Raw genomic sequence first — 18,939 nt, forward strand, 5'->3', positions numbered from 1 at the left:
TACACTAATATTTACAATACATACAATTATATTTACAGTTATACAAATTGAAATATATATATGATACAAAGATATAATACAAAGATATCATATACTTTACAAGTTATTTTTTAGCTGTTAACCTGTTTCTGCTGAGCAGAATTTTTCGTGGCTTAGCAGTTTTTTTTAAATATTTTTTGTTCTAGGCAGCTCGATGAAATTAAACTCTGACAATCATTAGTTTAACAACAGAGAAGCTTTTTCTCTTTTTGTTCAAAAGAAGTCACAGAAAAACATAATTTTGTTTGTGTTGGTTTTGTTTTTACATAAATTTTGAGACATAAATTTTGATTATCATTATTATGGTTCATTGCAAAAATATTCCTTTACGCCTGTATGCCGTCTGTAATTTTAATCAATTTTTTTTAATCAATCAATTACCTAAACACTTGACCTACAATGACCTTTGACATGGACACCCTGAGTAGGTCACAGGCTTGAGCCTGCCTTTTAAGATAAATTACTGATGTAATTGCTGTGACATTAGCATTTAACTATGTAATCAGACAATGTATTAATATAGTATTAATATTATTTGACATTTATATAGCACCTCTCCAAAGGATCAAAGCTCCTTACATTAAATTTAAAATGAAAATCACTAACACATATTATATTAAACAGTAAATAAAAATACACTGCACACTAACAAAAACTTTACAAATATATAAATATATATTAACAAAAACCAAAACAACTAAAAAACTAAAACACTGAAAATTGAAAAACTCTACAGGCTTATACAAGCAAAGCACAAGGTTAGCATGTACACACACTGTACATATTAATTATTACAGGGTTAGGCCCCTTAGAAATACACATAATTTGTGCTGCATTATTGTTGGCTTAAAAATGGTTGTGTTTTTGTTTGCACATAATTAAAATTCTCAAGGAGCATCTGCCAGCATTTGAGCAGTCGGAACCAAAAACAGTGGATTTCAACTTTTTTTTCACGATTGGTGTTGTCTGTGAATATCTAAAGTACCATGTATCTATAGGTTGGGTAAGAATAACCAATTTCAATTTGAACACATACCATTCCTTATTTATGAGTTTTACCCTAAATATCATTTTTGCAAATAGTTGGTTGTACTTTGATTGATTACTTCAAAACATTGAAGGAAAATTCCATGAAATTCTTCTCACATGAAACATGAATGACACACTGTTAACAAACCATGCGGTCCAGATTCCTGACATGTTGGTCGTCTAGATGATCACGAGTACTTATTTTATCACACAGTCATCCATTATCTGCTTTGTAATATCAAAGAAGGAACGACAGATTAAAGGTACTGGACACTATTGGTAATTACTCAAAATTATTGTTAGCATAAAAACTTCCTTGGTAACGAACACGGGAAAGCTGTTGATAGTATAAAACGTTTCGAGAGACAGCTCCCTCTTAAGTTACATATTTTTTGAGAAAGGGGTAATTCTTGCTCAAATCTTAAAAGACTTCAGGCCCGGAGCCTTTTATTATGGATCTGAAAGAACATAAATTTGTGCAACAAGGGTGTTTTTTTTTCTCATTATTCTCCTGCAACTCCGATGATCCAATTAAGTACAAATTTCTACAGATTTGTTATTTTGTGCATACATGTACATGTACATATGTTGGGATACACCAAGTGCGGATACTGGTCTTTGACAATTACGAAAGGTGTCCAGTACCTTAAGTGGAATTTGCCAATTGAGGCATTTGATAATAGTTTAATTCATTTAAACATTTCACAAAAGTGCAAACAAAACCTGTCACGTTTGTCTTTTCTCTCTCTTGTTCACAGTCTTGAAACTACTTCAACCACCACAGTGACCGCTATGTCCGGTCAAAGGTCAAAGTTCAAGGAAGACCCTCCCAAGTTTAGCCAGCCTGTCAAGAGTGAGTCAGTTGCCGGAGGAAAGTCAGCGTCCTTCGAGGCAATTGTTCAAGGTAAATGTTCAATAACAAATTTTTATTTTATTTTATTCCTTCCCTCCCTCCCTCCCTCCCTCCCTCTCTCCCTCCCTCCCTCCCACAAAAAATCCCCAAACAAACAAAAAATTAATTGACCCCCCCCCCCATTCAAAATGCTCAGACAATTTGAAATGTGAGCAGTTTGGACAATTGTATTCAACGTCTTTAAAAATTACAAGGACCTCATACATATTTTAGAATGTTATAATGTTACAAAAAATGTTATAATGTATTATAAAATACAAGGCTTCTTAATTTATAAAATTTTGTGCAATATATACATGAACACCAGCATTTACTTGATTTTTTTTTTGAACAACAGTTCTCTGCCCTTTTTTTTTAAGTAAACATAGGTGACACGAAGAACTACAGTTCAGAGTTGTACTTAACTAACCAATGATTCACCATTTTCCTACTCACTTGAAAAAATGTATAAATGTAGTTCAGTACAGAATGACCAGTTCAGCCAATTTTACAAAATTCACCTACAATTTGAATAAGTACCCCCCCTCTCCCAGTACCGCCCTCATTGCACCCGCACCCTTTTCAAGAAACTCATCATTTGATTCAAATCCATCATACCCCTCCATTCGCACATCATCAAGCATCTTCAGGGCATTTCCCTGGACAAAGATGTGAAAAGTGCAAGTCGTTTCTTATGGCATGCACTTAGATGAAGCTTTCTGGTTATTTGTACAGCACTTCTGTTTCCTGTTCTATGTCCTGATGAGACACATCAATCTGAGACTCGACTGTATTGTATCTTGTACCAGTAGAATGCACCTTTTCCAGTTATCGATGAAGTCTTTATTTCCCCCGTCCATGTTCAGGTGTTGCTCTGTTTAATTATGTTACCATGGCAACTGTGCCCTCTCCTTCCCTTATTTGCACACTTTTGCTCTTTTTTTTTTCAAAAATATGTTTTCTTCTGCATTATGCTATTTAGGCTTGCAAAATCACAAACCTGTTATTCTAAACCGCTTTCCAGTATTTTCAATTAGATTTTCATGAGCCAAATCTTTTTTTTTCTCCTAATTTGTTCTGCAATAGATATGTGGTATTTGTAGTGTGTTTATTTTGGGGCATTGTACATTTGAATACTAGGTAAAAATTTTGAGCAACTCATTGTGAAGTTCCTGTGAGGAGATGGTGGATAAATTCAACCGTGGATGTCTTCTTGTTCAAACCTTCATTACTCAACAGCTTTGCATTGTATGTGCTTTTTATATTGTATCTTCGCATTGTGCCTTGTATTGTTACCGCTCTGATTGTTGTTTGTCTCTCCTTTGCTTGCCTCGCCGCTCCATCAACGCCCTCTCTCTTCGAAACCCGACCAGGCAACCCTGAGCCGAGTGTCAGATGGTACAAAGATGACACTGAGCTGAGAAACTCTCCCAAATATCAGATCAGCTTTAGGTCCGGCCGCGCCTCGCTACGCCTCCCCAAAACTGCCGCCGGCGATGCGGGCAAGTATAAGTGCGAGGCTAAGAACCCTCTGGGTTCGGCCGTGTCGACAGCTGAGCTGGTAGTTAAAGGTTAGTTCTTTTTTTAAGGTGGACTGCGACTCAAGAAGCATGAACGCTCTATAAAGGCTGCTTGCTTTCTACTCTGCCTGCTTTCTGTTCATAAATGTATTGTGAATATCACATAATTGTTATCTAAATATATTGTCATTTGTTTGGTATATACCTCATGTTCTTATGTTTCTTGTAAATTTAATACTTTTGAAACTGTAAGCTTGTCTTCTGATATACACATTACTTTTGAAAAGTGCATGGAATTTTAGCAGATTTTTGTTTGAGCAAAAAAACAATGCAGACTGCACGAGTGAAGAAAATGCATTGGGAAAGGAAATTACATGTGGGGTTCACTTCATACCTAATATAGAGCACATTTTGATATTAACAAGTTACAATTCTTTGATTGCTAATACCTGAGCTTGTTTGATCTTTGCAGAAAATGTTAAAGGGTGTAAAAATATGCACTGGCTGTGAAGCAAAAATAAATGGTATAAGAAAAAAAATTATGATTCAGCCTTTGAGAAAGACTCTGCTAGGGTTGAAACATCCGGCCACTAACTATGTTTTGCCTTAATACCATGGAGCATTTTGGTTGGTAACCAGTTTGCAACAGCTAATTCTATTCTCAAAAAAATTAAGTAAAAAAAAAATGTTGCTGAGAAGTGGAGAATTTAATCTTTCCTTCAATATTTTAACTCACAGATGCTACCGAAGCCCCAGTCTTCACTCAACGCTTGCAAAGTCAGCAGGCGACCGAGGGGGACAAGGTTAGCTTTGAAGTGACCGTCAAGGGACTTCCTGCCCCTGCCGTGTCCTGGTTCCATAACAAGGACGAGCTGAAATCTTCCGCAGACATCCAAATCTCCAGGGAAGGCGAGCGATGCACGCTTACTTTTCCTGAAGTATTTGACGACGATGCGGGAGAGTATTCAGTCAGGGCGGAGAATCCTGCAGGAAAGGCGTCCTGTCAGGCACAACTCATCGTCAAGAGTAAGTTGGACGTGTTTTTTTTTAATTTAAATCTTTCTTGTTTCTAATAGATGGATTTGCATCGAGATAACAAATATTATGTTTTTGTTTTACCAATATACACCGATGTGTGTTAGCACTGTAACCGCAGTGCTTTCCCGAGCTCTATGAAAAAAATCACAGGCATATTACTCGCGTGGGATTCGAACCCACGACCTTTGCAATTCTATAGCAGTATCTTACCAACTAGACCACCGAGATTGCCCGGTAGCTAGAGGCAGTTCGAATTCATGTTTTGGTAGCGGGACTTCTGGTTAGGTCCTAAGGGATATATTCCAGGGAAAACCCACATATTAAGGTAGGGACTGAAACTGCAGTTCACGTAGTGCCCGCTGGTGGGATTCGAACCGGTGTCCTAGAGGAAGTCAAGGAACGATATCACAACGCAAACCGGACCGACCCTTTTTATAGACCTTACGCACATGACGTTATCTGAGTGGGGCGCCTCGACTAGAGTTCAATAGTTTGCTACTAAAAATGCCATATTTAAAGCCATTGGACCCTTTCGGTACAGAAAAAAAAAGTTCACAGATTTAAAAAAATAATTTACAGGGTTTACAGAAGGTAGCGGTGAAAGACTTCTCTTGAAATATTATTCCATGAAATACTTTACTTTTTGAGAAAACAGTAAAACAATATCAATTCTCGATAGCGAGAATTACGGATTTATTTTAAACACATGTCATGACATGGCGAAACGCGCGGATACAAGGGTGGGTTTTCCCGTTATTTTCTCCCGACTCCGATGACCGATTGAGCCTAAATTTTCACAGGTTTGTTATTTGATATAGAAGTTGTGATACACGAAGTGTGGGTCTTGGACAATACTGTTTACCAAAAGGGTCCAATGGCTTTAAGGTAAAAGCTTGTGTTTTAAACACCAAATCACAGTCTTTGTGTTGTTTTGTTCAGGTGCAGCACCAGGCCAGAAAGCTGCGGGCGTCAGAGAGGAGGAAGTGAGTCCAGTTAAGACTGCTGAAACACAGAATGCACCACCACCACCACCACCACAGCAAAGTGTTCAGCAGTCTGCTCCAGTATTCACAAAGGTCAGTGCTTAAACCCTTTCATTCATGAGAAATTACTTTATCAAGGTCGCATCCAGCCATGTTAAACCATTCAAGAACTTGAAAATTTATCGGTTTTAACCTAACATGCTTTCCCCTTCTAGAATTGCCTCCACTTACTCGCTAGCAGCAACCTGATGATGTATATGGAAGTTGGCTATATATTAAAGTTGTTTATTTCAGTTGTTAATTTATTAGTGAAATCAATTTAATCCTCGTGCTTCATTAAATAAATTGGCAAAAATACATCATGTTTTACATTTCATATTGATACTGAGTTTGGCTTGCATTTTTCAAAGTTATCATTAAAGGCAGATTTCTTAGGTTGGTAAACAAAGTGACTGTTAAACTTGTTTATATATACATTATATCTAAATTTTAAGGGACTTTTAAAACTTTTCAGAAGAGGGGTTTATAAGAAGAACACAGGGAATGATTTGTAATTGGAGTGTTGTTTTTAAGAGTAATTTTAAAACGACAAATAGTTCGTTGGTAAAGCTTTACTTTTAACTCAAATTTAAGACAAGTGACTACCAAGCAGTTTGACTCGGTTTTTCTTTACATTGTCACCCCTTGCTATCCCGATATAAAGCATACATTCTTTTATTATTAACAAACGTTTATGGTCAGTGTTTTAAATTTTCCCCACTTATACCCACAGACTCTATCTGATGCCCAAAGCAACGAGGGCCAATCCACCACATTATCATGCACCCTCAAGGGACAACCCCAACCCAGTGTCAACTGGTTCCGAGAGGGAGCTAAGATTGAGCCCAGCCTGGACTTTGAGATGAGTTACAGCAATGGTGTTGCCACGCTGACCATACCTGAAATCTTCACCGATGACGCCGGGACGTATACTTGCACCGCTACCAACCCAGCCGGGAGCAAGTCTACAACCTGCAAGCTGACGGTCAAAGGTAGCATTTAAGCATACCAAGTACAATTTATAACGGCAAATCAATTCAATTCAATTCAATTCATCAACATTTATTTCCACCAAAGAAAATCACTAGAAAAAATCAAAACAATTGATACAATAAAACTAATACGTGGAGGCATTACACAGGAAGCCGAAGCTTATAAACAGAATGCCTTAAACACAAACAAAAAACACACTTAAATAAACAATATTGAACAAGGAAGACAAAATACAAAACAATACATAACGAAACAATGAAACAAAAACAGACAAACAAACGGAGTGGACTTAAACAGTAGTAGACATCAGACGGATATACGCAGCATTATACTAGTGATACAACGACACAGTTAATAAAAGAGATGATGCAAGCAAAATAAAAGCACAATTAAAGCGAATGCATACAATACAGATAACAAGAATATAACAAGACAATCCTGAAAACTCTCTCACTGCAATATTGAGTTGTTTCCTATCTAGCCTTTTCTGACAAAACCCGCCCAATAAAACTCCATCCCACGGTACTTCCAAACCATCCAAGGTGATTTTCTATAGTTAAGGGATCTTTTCAAAGCTAGTGTAACTTTCCTCTGGTATGTTTTCAAGCTGCCATGGTAAACATGTCTTAAGTATATTTTAGGACTCATAGTTCAAACGTAGACTAACGTAGACTTAAATACTGATTGTCGAAGCACCTTGAGTGTCACTGAGTGACGGATATGAGCGCTATATAAGAAGCTGCCATTACTTTTATTGTTATTTTCCGCCATGCCAAATTTGAAATCCTACAACCTCGATGGTCTTTCAGGATCCGGGAAACCACAAACTAATGCCCAAAACGGCGCCCCATCATCTGACGGCAAGATGACAGTGGGCGATACCAAACCAGAGTTCACCAGAGAGATACAGCCTGTGAGATTCAACGAAGGGATGAGTGCCCGCTTTGAGTGTGTCGTCACCGGCAGACCATTCCCTGAAATCGTATGGTTGAGGAACGGTGCCCCAATTGCTGGGTACAGGTACGTGTGTTCTACAGAATGTGCAAGTTTTAGGCATATTCGAATGTTGGGATTTGTAAAGTAAGAGTTTGTGCATTAAAGCAATGTACGTAGGACCATTTTTGATTGTATGCAAAACTTGTGTTGTCACCGGCAGACCATTCCCTGAAATCGTATGGTTGAGGAACTGTGCCCCAATTGCTGGGTACAGGTACGTGTGTTCTTGTAGAATGTGCAAGTATCAGGCATACATGTATTCGAATGTTGGGATTTGTAAAGTAAGAGTTTGTGCATTAAAGCAATGTACGTCGGACCATTTTTTATTGAGTGCAAAATTTGCGTCGTCACCTGCAGACCATTCCCTGAAATCGTATGGGTGAGGAACGGTGCCCCAATTGCTGGGTACAGGTACGTGTGTTCTTGTAGAATGTGCAAGTTTCAGGCAGATTTGAACACTGGGACATGTTAAAGTACATGTTTGTTTCCTTTGTGTATTAAAGCAACGTATGCGGGACAATGTTTGAATATGTGCGAGACTTGCTTGGTCTATTGCTAAGCAGATATGGAGTAAAACCCACCCTTTCTGATATTAAAAGAGTAATCATAGTATCAGCTCAAACTATTTTCAGTACAAGGCGTATCCATGCATATTGAACAACTGTTTGGGTGGTTTCAGGTTATCAGAGAAAAGGTTAGAAACATTGGAAAAACCTGACGGTAGATTGAAATTCTTGTAACATACTGCTATAGACCTTAATCACACTGCAGCCATCTTTAATTTCTCCCGTTGGTATTAATGTTACCAAACTGAGGCTGGAAGAACAAAATAGTCTGGTTCCTAATTGCAAAATGATCATTAGCATTCATTTTTGTTATTCGATACGAGGAACATTACCAAGATGGAGGCAGCATGATAAAGGTCTATAAGGCTAACTGCCAACGATTCCATAAGTTTCCTCACAACCTGCTATTCTCACTTGGGAATTTTTGTACATTTTCCCTAATTCCTCAATCACCTCTTTCCTCCATGAAAGTCTAAATAATTGTTGGTTTCTGATGTAGATTCATCCCAAGACAAGACATGAAGACAGGATTTGTGTCGTTGGAGATAACGATGCTTCTAGATGACGATATCGGAGAGTATACGTGTATCGCTAAGAACGCTACCGGACAGGCTGTCTGTCAAGCCCTCATCATGAAAGACGGTAAGAATTTTTGTTTTCTCTTTGGCAAAGATGCGCTTGCTTCCAAATTTCAAGTCATGAACCATTACTAATTTACAGTTGAACAAAGAAAAAGACCAGGATCTGAACATTGGATCTCAGGATATATATTTGGTTTGCGGTTACACCATGTGTGTATCTACTTGCCAGGTAGAGTTTGTTCTTAGAGAACTGTCTTGCTTATTTCTACTTCCGCAGAGTAGATTGTTCGGGTGTTTGGGAGACTTCTCAGTTCTAAAAAAAACTGTCCTGCTTATTAACTATTACCTGGCGGATGGTAAAGAAATAGGCTGGGACTACTACTTAGCTTGTAGGATCGTAATTAACTGTACTACCGCGGAGTCAGTTCTTGGGTTGGTCTCAACGTTTTGACTAGCTTGCTCTAGTCATCGTCAGTCTCCTGTTTTAAACTGTATGGTCACAGTCAACAAGATCGTATAATAATTTAGGAACTTATTGCTAACACAATTTTCAGAAAAAAGCCCCATTAGTAGAACTTCGTGCGATCACAGCAAAGGTGAAGATTTGAATCTTGAGAGTGGGTGACACTGAAAAAGAAGAAGAAACCTATATGGGATTTGGGGCATTGCATGCTGAGGTATCAATATATATGAACAAAATAATCAAAATTCATGTTCTTTATCCTTGATGCAATTTTGGCATATAATATTTATTTGGTTTGCGGTAACACCATGTGTGTATCTACTTGCCATGTCGATTATGTTCTGTTGAGAACTTAACTTGCTTACATGTATATTATACTACCGCGGAGTAGATTTTTGGAATTTGGGAGACTTCTCAGTTCTGAAAAGAAGGAAAAAAAACTTGTGTTTCATATCTTCCTCTGTTTATTTGAACAGGTGACTACAACCGTTGGGCAAGGCAGAGGTACAACGAGGATGTCCGTTCCCGACCAAACGAACAGAGAGTGAATGTCAACCGCTCCATGAGTGACGGAGATGGACCCTTAAGGGACCACCCTCACGGGAGCAGTACCGATGTGGACGGCAATGTCTACCATGATGCTGATCACGAGGTAATAGTTCTAATACTCATTTGTACTCACTTAATCAAAGACCTTTTAGATAGATGTTTGACTCTTCAGGGGTTCGATTTCACAGAACACTAAGACTCATCTTTAGATGGGTTGTCAGTATTGCCATAGTAATTTGTACTGTGACATCACACTTCGCTTAGTAATAAAGATTGTAACAGTTCATGAGGTAATAAAAACAGCCATTCAGATGTTCTAATATTGGTTTAGACCCTCTAATTCAAAGACCTTTTTACATAGATGTTTGACTCTTCAGGGGTCAAAATATATTTGGGTTGTGGTAACACCATATGTGTATCTGTACTTGCTGGCTAGATGTTAGTCTTGCTTTATACTTTACTACTGTGGAGTAGATTTTTCGGAATTTGGGAGACTTTTCAGTTCTGAAAAGAACTGTCCTGCTTGAGGAGGATGAGATGGTTTTGAGAATATTTGATAATGATGTCCAGTATAGGAAAATACTAAAGTATTTGAGTTTGCCAAGAGGGTTTTCTCTACTATTATTGCAGTCACAAATGAAGTTTTTTCATACAAAACCAAGAGATAATTTGTACAGAATTCTGAAAAGCAGTACATTTGTCAAAGTGTTGATGAAGCAATTATTTCAATGTGTCTCTGAAGCCTTTATAATCGCTCGATGTTTATTACTATTAAAGTGGATTTTACAGGTCAGATAAAGTTAGAAAACATTGTCCTATCAGCTTCAAATAACACAAATATAACATTATTATACTTCAATACTCTCCTTTAAAAGTGGTGTGATCATTTAACAATGCATTTTGCCTCTCAGTATCGGTATGAAACCAACATTGAACCCTTTCCCCTAATTCCTCCATCCAAACCAATCCCCATGATGTGCCCCTACCATAATAATTACCTCTTTTTATTTTCAAACCTCCCCTCTACCCGTTTTGAAAACTATCGTAAAATGACAACGGAGTGCATGGTTTTTCTCTCCTTCTCTCCCCACCCCTTCTTTCCGAATGCGTTTTCTTATCCCTTAGGAGCTCAAAATATCCCCCTTTGAGAAGCGACTTTTACAGGAGGTTGCCTTTAGGGAGAGGTCCCTCCCCAGTTGGTCCGTCGGCAGGGACCCCCGCGACAGAAACAGACATTCCACTGAGGTATACAGTTGCTATGACAACCATCTGTTGCTATGCGCACATTCAGTTGCCATGCCGACATCCCGTTGTTGCATGATTCAGATCATCGGCTGGCATTTAGCAATCACGAGACTAAATTCTTGTTTAGAACAGTGTCGTACGTAACTACTAACAAGATAGCTTGTTCAGAAAAAAATCTTGTTTTTTGTTTGGTAGTCGTTCATATTGAATTGCTAAATTGTAGTTTTGTCATCTAAGTTGAGTTCATTTCAAATAGTTTTCTAACTACATGTAATACTAGAAATTGTAGTTACTTTTTTTCCCCGATGAAACTAACACATTATCCTTTGCTCCCCTTTAACGGATATTAACACCTTAAGTTGATCGCAATTTGTTTCTGTATTTTCCTACCACAGACTGTTGTTATTTAAGGGATGTTGGATTTACACATGTATTCATACCATAACTCAAGTTACTTAAGAGTTATACCACAATTGTATTTTTAGAAGTTGGTGTTTTTAGTTACTTGAGACAGAGTTATGTCTCCTGCTGTGAATTTGTTTCTTATGAATTCTTTTCCCTGTTCTTAATACTTTGTTGAGTTCTTTTTCAGGTCATAGGAGTTTCTGTTTGATGTTAATCAACAGACCAAAGTTGTCAATTAACTTGTAGTTGTTGTCACATGAAGATTTCTGTGGCCCTTTTCGAATCCACGGCTTCGGCTTTGGATTCGGCTTCAGGCTCTGCCTCTCGTCTGAAGCCCGGAGCGGGTAGGCAAAGCTGCACAAATTTTCAAAACAACTGCCGGGCCAAGCTAGCCCGAGTCGAATCTGGAGCCGAAGCTGTGGTTTCGAAAAGGGCCTCTAATGACAGGAACTCGCCCCCGTACACTCCATAGATTTGATGTGATTTCTCATATTGAAAACCACTGTTTAGTTATACCTGTTCCTTTTTCACCAATTTTCAAAGCACAGCATTATTTATGAGCTTGGGAAGTTTGATTTCGGAAAACTCGCAGGTTGGAGATAACCAGGGCCCAATTTCATTGCTCTGCTTACCGCCAAACTATTTGCATACGATCCCAATTCTTCGCTTAAAAGCTGTGCAAGCGCCGATTATCAGCTGTAGCTATGTATTAAGTGAAGCATGCCGTAGTAGCGTGAATGTGAAGTACGCACGCGCACGAGCAAAAATTCCCTGTTAACCCATGGAATATGTTTGATGTTTACGCCGAATTCTCTGCTTCCGAATCCAAATTGTTAGCTGCTTTACCGTCCCATACAAGTTTCCCTCATTTGGACACAGACAGCAACAAATTGCTAACAGTAAGCCTAGCCATGAAATTGGCCCAGAAAGCTTCATTGGTGTTTACTGTCACTTTCATCATGTGTTTTAAACATTGTTAAATGTGTCACCCCGTTATCATCTTCCTGTTTCACTCATCAGGAGTTTAAAGTGTCACCGTTTGAGAGACGCTTATTGAAAGAAGTCCAGTTGAGGGAAAGGTCTTCTGACCCGTCCCCTCCTCGACCCGCTGATCAGGTAGAAACAGTTGATTGGATTGAGCATGGTGTGCTGAATGCATTTCTATAGACCCATTGCAAAACGCACAGCTTACTTGCACACACCTCTGCTGTCTCCATTTTGGGTGTCAAAAACGCGCACAAAAGGATGGTACACGTGTTTACGCACCTCCGAACAATGTGCATCTACCATTTCTGCCTGTTTTTGTGGGAGTCCATTTCGTTTGTGCACGTTTTGACACCACAAATGGAGATGCCCGTGTATGTGCGCTGAGCGTTGTGCATAGGGTCTTTTGAGAAATTTGGGAAAAATTCACTGAAAATCATATTGTTTACTGTATGAATTGGCCTTTACTCTGGGAATCCTTTAAAGACACTGGGCACCTTTGGTAATTGTCAAAGACCAGTCTTCTCACTTGGTGTGTCTCAACATATGCATAAAATAACAAACCTGTGAAAATTTGAGCTCAATTGGTCATCGAAGTTGCGAGATAATAATGAAAAAAAAAAAAAAAAACCTTGTCACACGAAGTTGTGTGCTTTCAGATGCTTGATTTTGAGACCTCAAATTCTAAATCTGAGGTCTTGAAATCAAATTCACGGAAAATTACTTCTTTCTCGAAAACTACGTCTGTACAATGTTTTATACTACCAACCTCTCCCCATGATTCGTTGCCAAGTAAGGTTTTAATGCTAACAATTATTTTGAGTAATTACCAATAGTGTCCACTGCCTTCAAGCAGTTTTTTAATATGGTCTTAAGTGTCCAAAGTGATACAAAATGCATGGGTGGATCCTACCTTCATCAAGTTCATTGATGCAGATTTTGTTTGCAATGGCTTTCAGGACTATTCCTGTTGACCACAACCACAATGCTTTTAGGCATTTAAAAAAAAAATTTAATCCACTGTGACACAACTTACTCTGTTTTTGCAAAAACAAGTTTTTCTTTAAAAACGGTGCATGTAATGTGCAATAATTACAAGATTTCATCTTAAAAAAAAAAAAAGGGAAAATACTTTGGGGGAATTTATTTTGGAAAAGAGAGAGAAAAATAATGTAATATTTTCCCATAGACGAACCAAAGTAATAAATAATCCTGTATGCTAAAAAGTGTTGACAGCTCCTGCTGCATTGCATTTCACAACTGTACCCTCCAGCAGAACGATCATCTAGCTACTCCAGTGACTCTTGGTGAATAACTTAAAACTGTCTAAAACCCACAGGTGTATAAACCGTCGCCATTTGAGACCAGACTACAGAAGGAAATCAAACTGAGAGATCGTCGAACGTCAGAAGATCAGCCTGATATGCCTTCTCTAGGGGTGTGTAGAGAAACTTAATCTTGGCATGGTGTGAATCTGGGGGTCTCTCTCTCTCTCTCCAGAGATTAATATCAACATTGGATATGTTTTTGTAATCCTCCTAAAGATTGATTATTTAATAGTCTTCAAGCGGTGTTCGTACCATAATATGAAAATGATGCTGGGCTTGCACACAGTGTAAAACATCTGAAGCCATGCACAGTACATGTCTAGTGCATATTTGAGATTTTCTTCACGAACCTCTGCTTCCTACATGTACATACATGTACATGTACATACATGTATACTTTAACTTGTGAAGAAAAAATTGTGGACTTAAAAACAGGTCCAAAAGGTTGATTTTGTTGAAATGTTTAGTTCATCTGAATACAAAGCTGCAATTCAGCGTGCATCTTCATGATATCATTTCTTGGTATAAGCTGCATGTGTTTTGACTGAGTAAGGCAAGCACACATTCCCAGCCTACAGTTTGAATACATAATAATAATAATAATAATAATAATAATAATAATAATAATAATAATAATAATAATAATAATAATAATAATAATAATAATAATAATAATAATAATAATAATAATAATAATAATAATAATAATAATAATAATAATAATAATAATAATAATAATAATAATAATAGTAATAGTAATAGTAATAGTAATAGTAATAGTAATAGTAATAGTAATAGTAATAGTAATAGTAATAGTAATAGTAATAGTAATAGTAATAGTAATAGTAATAGTAATAGTAATAGTAATAGTAATAGTAATAGTAATAGTAATAGTAATAGTAATAGTAATAGTAATAGTAATAGTAATAGTAATAGTAATAGTAATAGTAATAGTAATAGTAATAGTAATAGTAATAGTAATAGTAATAGTAATAGTAATAGTAATAGTAATAGTAATAGTAATAGTAATAGTAATAGTAATAGTAATAGTAATAATAATAATAATAATAATAATAATAATAATAATAATAATAATAATAATAATAATAATAATAATAATAATAATAGTAGTAATAATAATAGTAATAATAATAATAATAATAATAATAATAATAATAATAATAATGATAATAATAATAATAATAATAATAATAATAATAATAATAATAATAATAATAATAATAATAATAATAATAATAATAATAATAATAATAATAATAATAATAATAATAATAATAATAATAATAAACAACTACAGAAAACCTGGGAAGACAAGGTAATGCACGGGAAGTATCCAAAAAGGACGAAAGAAGCAGATGTTGACCAACTGAAGACACACCAATGGCTTAAAAACACCGGGCTGAAAGCAGAGACGGAGGGCCTTATCATTGCCGCCCAAGACCAGAGTCTCGCCACCAGGTCATTTCACCATCGCATCATCAAAGATGGAATAGACCCACAATGTAGGATATGCGGAAAATATGAAGAAACCGTAGACCATATTATCTCTGGATGTCCAGAGCTGGCGAAGACGGAGTATATTCATCGACACAATAAGACAGCGGCGTACCTTCACTGGAAAATTTGCAGGCATTACAACATAGAGACGACAGGGGAGTGGTACAAACATCAGCCGACAACGGTCACAGAGAATGATGTAGTCACCATCCTCTGGGACATGCCAATCCATACTGACAAAGAGATTAAAGCCAACAGACCCGACATCATCATCAAGGACAAGAAAGACCAGAGGTGTATACTAATTGATGTGTCAATACCTTCCGAACGAAACACCTCAATTAAAGTTGCCGAGAAGCTGTCTAAATACAAAGACCTTGAGATCGAGATTAGCAGAATGTGGAGTATGAAGACCGAGACAATCCCAGTGGTCATCGGAGCTCTGGGACTAGTAAAGAAAGGACTGGAGAAATTCATTGAACGTATCCCTGGCAGCATAAGCATCAACTTAGTCCAGAAGATTGCACTCCTCGGCACAGCTCACATACTACGTAGAATTCTGTCCATTAAATAACATCACCCCTTTAGCGCCTCAGATCCATAGTCTGGATCCGGCTCTGTAGGATGTATCGTAGATAGCATAAAATAAACTTCTTCATAATAATAATAATAATAATAATAATAATAATAAAAATACAAAGCATTTATACGGCGCTATACAAAGAACAGAGCGCCTAACATTACCAAAGGGAGGGCAACATGAGAACAAAAGCAAAACCAGACATCTGAACTTAACACAGTTCAGCTTGCGAACAGTTGTTCTCTCATTCCACCAATGGGGAGCTGCATTAAAGAATCAGTCAACAGAACTTTCAGGAGGGTTAAAAGAAAAGAGTGTGTTGATGACGTGTGTTTGAAACGGTTTTTGCCAAGAGTGTGTGTACTAATGTAACTGTTACTTTGTGATTTGGAGGAAGCTTTGCCGACCTGCAGAAGTACGACTTGGAATTACAGCATCCAATACCAGAAGCAGTTAATTGTAAAAAAATAATCTTTGCATGGAGTGTGTGTGTTATTTTGACTTGCAGTTAATTTTAACCTATCAAACCCTTTTTCTACAGTTGACAGCTAAAGAGGTTAATGTCTTTACCATCTACAGATGCCCCATTTTGGGGAACAATATTTCTTAGTTATGTGCATGATTTTCAAGCTTTGTGTTCATGGTCAGAGCAAACCCTTTCTTGACACCAAAATGGTGGACAGGGTAACTGTGTGATGTGGTAACCGGAGTTACCACAAGTATAAGACATAACTATTTATATTCTGGGATGAGCTTATTGTTTACTGATGTATGATGAAGCATGATAATTTTGTGAATAGCATGAATTTGATTTGCTGCTCTTATGATAAAAAAGTTAGACTTTATCTTTATTCTTGTCTGTAACTCGTAGCGTAGGTTTGTTCAGAATTGGAACCCTTTACTAACATTTTCCTCCATTGCTATCATGAATCTAGCGTCATTAAATCTGTAGAAAAAAACAACATTTGAAGACTATACACCATGGAAATCTATTCATATTCATATTATAATCTTATCGTAACATGAATATGTAGAGTTTAACCTCTCAGGTTCAACTTAATTATGTTGTGTACTTTGAAGATAGAATAACATCAATGCCAACAGAGGGAGGTTCGAATTTTACACACTTTTTGGGGCAAGGAATGATTCAATTTGCTAGCAAAATCCCATTTCTGGCTCTCATTTGTGTGAAGTTGCATGATACTTGGACAGATTGTGTAAAGTTTGGCTTGCAATGCAGTCCATTATTCAGCTTTGCCCTACCATGGCTCCGCATATAAAGTCATTTTCACTTATAATTATTCCCCTCTTGTTTTAGGAGCAAAAGTCTGTTCGCTATGCCACATAAACCTTCTCACTACTGATTACTTATCTATAGCCACCAGACAATCACTGTGAGAGAACAATGCATGTTCTTTTGAACAATTTGGTTTCTAACCTTTTGCTGTAACGATCTCTTTGCAGACATTTAGCGTTCCCAATTTTGAGGCAAAACTCCTCCAGGATCCCAACCTACCGGGACTGGTTACCGAGACGGAGACTGAGACCGAAATGGAATCCGGCATGGACACAGACACTGAACGGTCTGGCGCTCCTTGTTTCATCAAAGATTTGAAGAACTTTAAAGTGCTAGAGGGGAGCCCAGTTACCTTCAGCTGTAGAGTTCAAGGGTCACCCAAACCGACAGTGAGTTGAACAGCTTGATATTTGTTTTCTTGTCATTTAAAGAATAATAATCAGTGTGTATATGATGCTTTGCACGCCTGAAGGGCGTCTTAAAGTGCTTCCAACATTATTACCTATGAATTTGTGAAATCCCTTTTTTTATAACATGTCAATTTTGCCAGAGGTTCTTGAGCAGTTGCTCCATCAAACCTGCCCAAATTTGGAGAAAATTTGACAGCAGTCAAGTCTGAGTTTAACTTCTACAATAACTAAAAAGAACGTGGAACTCTACATGTCTTTACATTTTAGCAAATGAAACAATACTGTTCAGGAGTAAGCGTTATGTGCATAATCACTATTTTGTTCGCAGACTGTGTTAACTGTATTATTTGTCTTGATTCCGTATTAGGAACAACTAAGAAAACAAAATCCACCTTTTTCCTGACATACAGATTCAGTGGTACAAGAACGGACAGCCGGTCATACGATCAACACGCTTGGACGTCAAGACCACTGAAGGTTTCTGTTCACTGCGTATTGAGATGGTCCTGCCCGAAGACAAAGGAGCCTACACCATCTTTGCCTCCAGTCCGAAGGGCCGGGCTGTCTGTACAGGGAGACTCTACGTGGAGCGAGTTGACGATAACGATATGCCACAACACATGAAGGGTGTCTTGGCGCACAGAGTCAGAGAGTACGTATTGACTTAGTAATAATTTGTAAAAAAGATCTAAATTGGCACCTAAGGCGCTTCACACAAGCATTAAACTAGTAAGAAGTTAACAATGCACAATGCATTTAAAAAAAACTTTACTGTAAAAATAAACATTACTTAAAAAGTAAAGTAGTATGTAAACTACAAGCAATGACAAGGGATACTATCAAGAGGTTACTTCATTAAACTACAGAAGAACTAAATGTTACTTAAAAAGTGCAGTGAAATGTAAAATGCAAGCACTGACAGGAGAAAATTATCAAGATGTAGCTTTTTACTTTTTGTAAGTATCACATGATTTTGCTTGATTACTATTTTTGATTCCCCAAAGTTGGCAGATATATTTTGATCTCATCGTCACACTCCTCTCCTCTTCTTGCTATCCAGAGAAACACAAGAGTATCAGATCCCCGAGCGCGGTGCTCCGGACAGCCAGGTGAATGAAAGACACTACAAGCCAAACTTCAAGGAGATTCCCAGCGACTTGATTGTCAAGGAAGGGAAGATTGCCCGCTTCAACTGCCGCGTTAAGGGTAGACCTCCACCAGATCTCATCTGGTTCAGGGACGACGAACGTGTGTACAGCGATCCCAACCACAGGGTGTGTATAATTAAAGAAAGTTTGAGAAAACCTTGTTTCAACATATTTCTCAAGATGTAGAGGAGAAACAAAAATTCTTCAGAAATTTGTTTGGTTTTCGATCAGCAAATTTGTAAGCTATAGAGCATTAAAAGGTTCTTCTGAAATTTGTTTGAACTTTGGTCAGCAAATTTGTTTGGAGCAATTGTTCAGCAAAAGTTTTTTTTTTTT

General features: G+C 37.5%; 1 protein-coding gene across 24 annotated transcripts in view; it reads left to right on the forward strand.

The window, feature by feature from the left end:
* The window catches only part of LOC139940146 (titin-like), a 235,669-nt gene that overhangs the window by 129,452 nt on the left and 87,278 nt on the right, over positions 1 to 18,939 (forward strand). For 20 of the 24 annotated variants that reach the window (XM_071936406.1, XM_071936421.1, XM_071936416.1 and 17 more), the window contains 13 exons: positions 1,827 to 1,972; positions 3,334 to 3,531; positions 4,219 to 4,506; positions 5,458 to 5,594; positions 6,274 to 6,532; positions 7,343 to 7,553; positions 8,595 to 8,737; positions 9,616 to 9,791; positions 10,814 to 10,933; positions 13,662 to 13,760; positions 17,213 to 17,434; positions 17,866 to 18,107; positions 18,516 to 18,729. In XM_071936406.1, the coding sequence (XP_071792507.1) occupies positions 1,827 to 1,972; positions 3,334 to 3,531; positions 4,219 to 4,506; positions 5,458 to 5,594; positions 6,274 to 6,532; positions 7,343 to 7,553; positions 8,595 to 8,737; positions 9,616 to 9,791; positions 10,814 to 10,933; positions 13,662 to 13,760; positions 17,213 to 17,434; positions 17,866 to 18,107; positions 18,516 to 18,729 (2,455 nt within the window). Of the gene's footprint in view, positions 1 to 1,826; positions 1,973 to 3,333; positions 3,532 to 4,218; positions 4,507 to 5,457; positions 5,595 to 6,273; positions 6,533 to 7,342; positions 7,554 to 8,594; positions 8,738 to 9,615; positions 9,792 to 10,813; positions 10,934 to 12,358; positions 12,455 to 13,661; positions 13,761 to 17,212; positions 17,435 to 17,865; positions 18,108 to 18,515; positions 18,730 to 18,939 lie in introns of all 24 variants that reach the window. The other 4 variants (XM_071936408.1, XM_071936413.1, XM_071936417.1 and 1 more) reach the window with 4 other exon arrangements.

Source organism: Asterias amurensis, chromosome 7, assembly GCF_032118995.1.
Source record: "Asterias amurensis chromosome 7, ASM3211899v1".
In the NCBI taxonomy this organism is placed as follows: Eukaryota; Metazoa; Echinodermata; class Asteroidea; order Forcipulatida; family Asteriidae; genus Asterias; species Asterias amurensis.